This window comes from Corapipo altera, unplaced genomic scaffold (genome assembly GCF_003945725.1).
Source record: "Corapipo altera isolate COAL_440 unplaced genomic scaffold, ASM394572v1 55, whole genome shotgun sequence".
Taxonomy (NCBI): Eukaryota; Metazoa; Chordata; class Aves; order Passeriformes; family Pipridae; genus Corapipo; species Corapipo altera.
Genome location: NW_020884882.1, coordinates 8,806,348 through 8,813,765, shown reverse-complemented (window position 1 = coordinate 8,813,765; position 7,418 = coordinate 8,806,348). Strand labels below are relative to the sequence as shown.

Here is a 7,418-nt window from a genome sequence, read left to right as displayed (position 1 = left end):
GCGGCTCCGCGCGCGCCGCCATGGCCCGACCCGACCCCGCCCCTCCCGGCGCGCGCGCCCCCGCCCGGCCAATGGCGGCTCGGGGCCGCGCGCCCGCCCCTTCCGTACGGCGGCCGCGCGCGGTCAGCGTCGCCATGGCAACCGCGCGCCGCGGCCCCACCCAGCGGGGGCAGCCAAGCTCAGCCCTGCAGACGGGCAGCGTCGGGGTCTGACAGGAACCTCGGGGAAGCTGCGGGAACAGATGGCGTTTCCAAGTGCTACACGCGAGGTTTTCGCTTCGGAAAGGCAAATATTGAGCGCTGCGCCACAAACACGCTGTTGGGAGAGCGGCACGCAGAGATGCTCCTTCGCTTCCCCTTCAAACAAGTGTGGTGGTCGCGATGCAGTTCCCGAGGCAGCGTGGTCCCGGTGAAGGTGATGCCTGGCACCGTGACAGGTCACAAACACTGAGGGCACTGTGTTATCCCAGCCTCTGTTCTGCAGTACACGCAGCTGAAACGGATTTGAGAAGTGCACAGCACGAGGCTGGCAGATCAACACCTACTTGAGAAGGTAAAATAACACAATTTTAGTACCTTGTACCTGATCTAAAAATTGGTGTGAAATATATCCTTGGGAGAGAAACAGCAGAAAGGATGGAAGTATCTCTGCTCTGCCGAAATGGTGAAACATTAGCCCCGGCAAAAGAACTTCACAGGATCTTCCTTCTTTTACAGAAAGGTTTACCTAGGAACTGGTATCATCAGGATAACACTGCAATAGCCTGATCTGATGTTTGAGTCATGGCCCAACTCAAAGGACACCAGTTGCCTCTGCCATCACACTGCTCAGCCTGTGCAAAGGTCCTGTGTTATTCCAGCAGAGCTTTCTCATGTTTAGCACCACAATCCACCTGGACTCCACTCCCAGACTGACTTAAAAACTGTACATAAAACACCAAACATTCAGAAAAAAATACTTCAGCAAAAGCAAGTAGTATTTCACATGTACCAAAGTAATTTTCAGGTTGTTAGTTAGGTTAAATAAAAGGCAGCTGTAAAATTCAGTAGATGTAAGTGCAGGCCAATAAGAGACCTTCAGGAATATAATGTTTCTTGTGGAAACCAAGAACCAGTTACTACAATGCTCAATAAATCAGTTCTATGATAATTTGGCAAGACTTAATCAGAGCAGCCAGTTTTATTGGGACTGACAATACCTACAGAAGTTGGTATTACTTTTAAGATTAGTAAAATTTTATCGCCAAACAGCAAAACTTGGAGGTCAGGTGCTGTATAAATCTCTTTTGGTTATTGCAGCAGGGTGGGTGCTGCTCTCCATGAGGCTCTGGCAACAGGAGCTACAGGACCTGAGGCCCCCCAAGTGCATCCAGGGAGCTGTTGTAAGGCTGGGGCTGTGTCAGCTGCAGTGAGTCAATAACGAGCACACACAGGACTGTACAGGAAGGCTGGACACAACAGGTCAGTTTTTTATTAACCAAAAGTGAAGCTGAACCCCAGAGTGGTTTAACTTGTTAAAACCATATGGTTTTATATGGCAGATATTTTTCTTTCATGTTCAACACTACAGTGCAAGAACCAAACTTCGCAGCTGTTCATCCTTTGAGAATCAAGTACTAAAAGTAAAATGAATTAAAATAAGGGTCCCTCAATGAATTAATTAAAAAAAAACATTTAACTCAAAAGAACAGACCAATTTTAAGAACTGTCTTATTAAATTTTCCCAAGTGAAAGACCTTTAAAAGCACTTGGAGCCTTGAGGTAGCAACTTTATGCAGAATTCAATTCCCCTCCTGCCCCACAGAGGAAAATTAGTAGCGCATTATTAGCTCCAGCCAGCTAAGCTGAGTGTCTCCTGTGAGGTTAGTGACTTTCTCTTGCCTCTTGAAATAGCAGTGGAGTGCTGCAGAGCTCCAGGAGGAAATCCACAGGGAAGGCCTCTTGAAATAAAATATATGGTTTGAAAAAAGTTAAAATGATCAGCAATAACCATAACAACAAAAATTATCTGGAGTGAAAAAACCCAACGTGTTTGTATTTTGGCAAGACTAGTTTACAAATACATGTCAAGAACAAGAGTCTGCTTTCAGCCAACAAAAAAAGAAAGAATGGAAGTGACATTCAAAGGGATTCCGGGTTTTGTTGCCCTCTGTGCAAAATTGCACTTTGTTTTTAAAGTTTTATTTTAAAGTTTTAAGTTTTGCACTTTTGTTTCTAAAAATAGAGCACTTTTGCCCTTTCTTGTTCTTTTACATTTTGAAACCTGTGCTGTGACATTAGACAGAAATACCATATGCCAGGATATTTGACCACTGAAAGCTCCTCTCACTGACTTCACCACAATCACAAGCAGGGAATCACAAACAGGAGACTTGTCTTCCTCTGGGTCTCGAAGACATGATCCTCTGTGCCCACTTTGCTGCTGAGTTCTTTATTAAAAACTAGATCTCTCTCTAGTGCCAATTTCAGAGACTCCATGGCAGATTTACTGAACACTGAGCGGTAACAGAACACCCAGGCTTGTTCTCTACAACAACTGTGATGAACAGTCAAAGTGAAAAGAAATGAGCTGAGATACAGCTCAGCTCATGGAGCAGGATGGGGCAGATGGTCACAAACAGGTGCTCCACTTACTCCCTGGACCACTCACACGTTCCAGCTTTGCTCACTGCTGGTGCTCTAACCAGATTCCTGCCAATATTGAGTATCACACCATCTTCATGCTCCAAAACTGTACAGAACAGGTTGGTTAAACCACACCAAACTAATCAGGCATGTTGCACATTATAGCTCTTAAATGGATGACCTTTCTTAGCTCATTCTCTTTCAGCTCAAGGTCAGCTGCCTTTCTACACCATGGAATGCTGCTGCACAGACCCTGGGTGCAGGATAGCATTGCCAACTATGCCTTTGCTCCAGGGAGCCCAGAGAAAAGCAAAACTTCAAATGCTTGTTCTTGCTCACATGGGATCCCAATTTTCTGATTTTATATTCTCACCTTTTCCTTTGACTTCTAGAAGGCATCAAATCTTCCCTTCCAGGCAGAAATATCTCAAGAATCTAACATCTGCTTTGCCTGGTTTTTGGTTAAGCTTCAGAACAACTGCCCATGTTTGCCTGTGCTGAGGTTACAGTCCTGTCCTGCAAGAGAACCAAAGGCTGTAAGAACCAGAATCCATCTGTAAGGCAGCCCAACCTGCCAGGCTCCTTTGGATAAAGGAGAGGATATTCTGCCTGGGAGCAACAAAGGCCAGCTGGTGATTACTCACAGCAATTTTCTATTTAGTTCACATGACAGTTTAGGCAGCACAGAAACTCACGCTGGTTCAGAGACCGGTTTATGTCTGGTTCACAGGACAGTCACGAGCTAGCTTCAGAAAGACTCCTGTCATGGACCCCAAAGTGTCTTTAAGTTAAATCTGTTATCATTGCAAGAACCTGATGAGTGAGTTTTTTTCATCTCTTCTTGGGATTTTTTTTTGTTCGTTTGTTATGAGTTTCTTAGGGCTTTTGTTTGCTTTTTAATTCTGTAATCAAAAGAATTATTTTTGTCTTTGGTGTTAAACCTTGGAAGCATGAATGAGAAGTACCTGCTGCTTCTTTGGCTGTAATTTATGACAAAGAAACAGCCGAGGAAAGCAAGGGAAATTCACTGTTCTAAAATACATGCAGTTAGAACAGCCACTAGACATCACAACCAGGACTTTAATAATATGGAAACACCGAGATCAGTGGTGTCCATTACAAATCATTTGCATTATATAAAAATATGACTGAAATTACAGTAACTGGACAACAGCCATTCAAATTGATCAACTTTCCATCTTGCTCATATTGCAGGAAATGGGAGGAAAATCCATTGGGGGGGGGCAGGGAAGTGTCCAGAAATCAACTTAGAGTTGCTGCTAAGCATCTCGTGCCTCAGAGAAACATCCACTGTGATAACTAAAAGCAGGAATTCAAGATTAGCATCCTTCCATTCTTGCTCACATGGCCATGAATAAAAAGAGCAGGTTCTGTTACACTAGCATTCACAATTAAAATTTTATAACCCCATAAAACACCAGTACGTTTTGCATGAGCTGCGGAAGAATGCAAATTCAAAGGGTCACTAGATTTATTACCTCCAAAATCAATGTCTTAATATAAATATTCTGTTTGTACACCATAAAAATGTCCTTCTTATGGTCTGATTCTTATTTAGATAATACTCTGATAAAATCTCAGCCATATGCCAATTAAGGTCATTAAAGCTATAGAAACAAGAATCTACCTAATAAATGCTGCAAATTTAACAGGTATTTTAGATAAACATGATTAGCTTAGTTATCACCTAGACCAAAAAGACTCCTCAAACACACCAACTGCGTAGTTAGCAAAGACATTTGCTTTACAAAGTCAAATGTTGCCAACTTTTGAAAAGTTTAGCAAATCAATGTGGTATTTGGAAGCAACCAAGTGTCTAATGAAGTTAGAATACTGTGAAATGTTAGGACTGGGGGAAGCTCCTGTAAACAAGTACAGAAGTAGTCTTCATTTAAATTACAAAACATTCACCTCCTTAAAAAGCTTTAAAACTGACCCAGTCAACAACTGTGCCCTGGGAAATCTAGCAGTATAAAGGATCTCTGTAAGCAAGAGAAGGTCATACGTTGTGATCTCACCACCATAAAATGTACTCAGTGTCAGGAACAAGGAGCAAGTCTGGGGAGATGACAATTATGACACTTTCAGGCCATTTGATCTGAACCACTGCACTTTTTTGGGCAGCATAGAGTAAAACAATTTTTTTTGCTGCTCAGAAAACACTTAAAATATAGTAATGCTTCATTTTCTGCATTTGGTTGCTAAGCAGACTCTCCTATGTCCCCAGCTCGGTTTACTTGGTTTAAAGAGCTATTTAGTACCTGCCACTTTCAGCAGGTGGACAGAAATTTCAGTGCCATCTTATTCACTGGCTCCATTGATATTTTAACTTCAAACCCAGATGCTACAATTAAAAGCAAATTTGACATTGTGTAAGGAAAGCATCAGATGAAGGTAATAAGTCCATAAAAGGCCTGTATTCCACAGGCTGCCTCTGCAGAACAGGCAACCTCCCACTACAGAATCTGATTGGAAAATTTATCCCAACAGTAACACTCAGAAGGAAGGAGGCTTCTATATCTTGCACACTTTGGGTTTCATATCAGGCACTTGAACTGTTGGACAGATGCCATTCTGAACCAAGTAAGTGAACATAGGGTTAGAATCATCTTTAATCTAGGTCTAATAATGAAGTATCAGCAGCAAAGTGGAGGCAGGGAGTGAGCAATCCATCTGTGCTGAGACTTGTTTATGGTTTCTAAAATGCCCAAGAAAACAGCAGCAGTAACTGTTCCATAGTGTCCGTTGTCCTTGTGAGTTGTGTTGCTGATAGGAGGCTTTTCTGTGTCTTGAACTAAGAAGGCATTGAGGTACCCTGTGCCTAATTCCCTGGATCCAACAGGTCCATGCTAGAGCCAAACATTGCCACCAGTTGCTCCTCATAATGCGTTATATTCCTCTTCATAATGTCCATGCAGGGTCCAAGCAACCGCTCAAATGCTTGCACATCCATGACTGCAAAGGAACAGAGGTGAAAACACGATCATTTGTCAAAAAGGACACCACACACCAATCTGGCTTTTTAACTCAGAACAGACCTCCAGTCCAACCCACTCAGGTCAGAAACAGAAATCATGTCTCTGATTTCCCTCTGTACTGTTATTTGTAGAAACAAGATTAATGAAATACAAACCTGACCTCAAGGACAAATACAGAAGCAAAATACATCCCACACTGGCATTAAAAGATCACCTGAAGGGGGGGTGTGACAAACAAGCTGTACACAACAAGCCAATGCCCTTCAGAGAGTACACACAACTCACACAGAAAATAGAGAATCTGCCATAAGGAAGCAGAGGTGCTTCTCTGACTTCCATGTGGAGCCCTGCTGCAGCCCCTGCCCCTGCCTTCTGGTGTCTGACTGCCAGTTAGCAAAAGGTTGCTGGTTTTGAATAGCTGCTCACTCAGGCATGCTCCATGAGACAAGCAAAGACCAGAAAAGGGTAACTAGAAACACAGAACATCTGCTTACCTAAACATTTGACCTCCCCAACAGCATAGGCAGAGGCTGCTCTGGGTTTGTTGGTAACAAGTGCAAGCTCTCCAAAATACTGCCCTCTGTGACACCGGGCAATCTCCACTTCTTGGTTAGCTTCTTTACTCGTCATAGTCTGTCAAACAGTGCAGTTTCATTATTTGCACACAGTTCTGTCCTTGTGCAAGGCTGCAGTTCACCCCACATACCTTACACACATGCAACAGCTCATTGGTTTAGGGCCTTTAACCCAGGGATTCCCAAGTCATGGTCTGTGCTGGTCGAACACCTCAACACCATGATAAGAAGGGCATGTGCCAGCCCACAAGTGTTGAGACTGGCAGGTATTTACTGTTAAATCAACCTAACACAGCCTTTATCATCTACCACAAGCTGTTCCCCAAGGCTGCTTTAAATGCCAACATCCAGTATATCACTAGAGATAACAGACCCCACTTTTTCTAAGCTACAGTTTTCTGTAATGACAGAAGAAAAGTTTCATCTCCACCCTTAAGGCCAGGGAGAGTGTATCGGGTTAGTTTGCAGAGCAGCAGATAGAAACAAAAGATCTTTCTACTTTAGTAAACTAACTTTAGGTATGGGAATTTACAACCCATTTACATCACATGAGTAATGATGATAAACATCACAAAATAATATATTAAAATAAGTCAGGGTAGGCTTTTTCATATCTCTTGTTTTAATCAATAGAATAAGGGATTGACCTAAACCCTAATCACTCAATTTGCACTCACCTTGCTTTTAATCAAGATTTTTACTTCACCAGATTCTACAATGTAAAAACAATCTGCTTTATCGCCCTGTGAAGAGGAAAAGGTAAAATAAATTATTTTTTACTTGACTTATACATACTTGAACGTATGTATAAAGGGTATTAACTCATTCACTTTGAACATGGCCTTGTGCAGAAATCTGCTAGAATTGACAAACATTCAGATTCCTAACATTAAAAGGTGACTGGTTGGATAATACATTAGAGGAACCCACAAGGAAGTAACTATTAGTGCATGTCATCCAGTGAGAGGGCAGGAGGAAAGGGAAACAAAGGAGATTGATGATATAAAGCAAAATCACGTAAGTGCAAACCTGCTCTTGACAGAAGTAGCCAGTTGTGAAACTAAGCAGAGCCTAGAATTTCTATAGGCAAATTTTAATAAAACACCAATTTAGTGACTGTGTTTCTGGATGTCAGCAGGAAAAAAGATCCATTAAACTAAGTATGAGCTCAGTCAATTCACGGTAAAATAGCAGGAGACAGAAGAACCCAGAATAGCTGC

The 7,418-nt window shown here is 42.5% G+C and overlaps 2 protein-coding genes and 1 long non-coding RNA gene across 3 annotated transcripts in view; 1 reads left to right on the top strand and 2 right to left on the bottom strand.

Annotated features, from left to right (window-relative positions):
- RPP14 (ribonuclease P/MRP subunit p14) overlaps positions 1–136 on the bottom strand; it is a 3,001-nt gene extending 2,865 nt beyond the window's left edge. The window contains exon 1 of the mRNA XM_027640306.1: positions 36–136. Coding sequence (XP_027496107.1) covers positions 36–136 — 101 coding nt within the window. The remainder of the gene's footprint in view (positions 1–35) is intronic.
- Positions 137–155: 19 nt separating this feature from the next.
- LOC113945676 overlaps positions 156–7,418 on the top strand; it is a 29,608-nt gene continuing 22,345 nt past the window's right edge. Inside the window, exons 1-2 of the long non-coding RNA XR_003527168.1 lie at positions 156–552; positions 1,299–1,460. This is a non-coding gene — a long non-coding RNA (uncharacterized LOC113945676). The remainder of the gene's footprint in view (positions 553–1,298; positions 1,461–7,418) is intronic.
- PRKAR2A (protein kinase cAMP-dependent type II regulatory subunit alpha) overlaps positions 2,009–7,418 on the bottom strand; it is a 62,051-nt gene continuing 56,641 nt past the window's right edge. The window contains exons 9-11 of the mRNA XM_027640126.1: positions 6,876–6,941; positions 6,118–6,256; positions 2,009–5,600 (exon numbers count right to left, since the gene is read on the bottom strand). Coding sequence (XP_027495927.1) covers positions 5,467–5,600; positions 6,118–6,256; positions 6,876–6,941 — 339 coding nt within the window. The 3' untranslated portion in view covers positions 2,009–5,466. The remainder of the gene's footprint in view (positions 5,601–6,117; positions 6,257–6,875; positions 6,942–7,418) is intronic.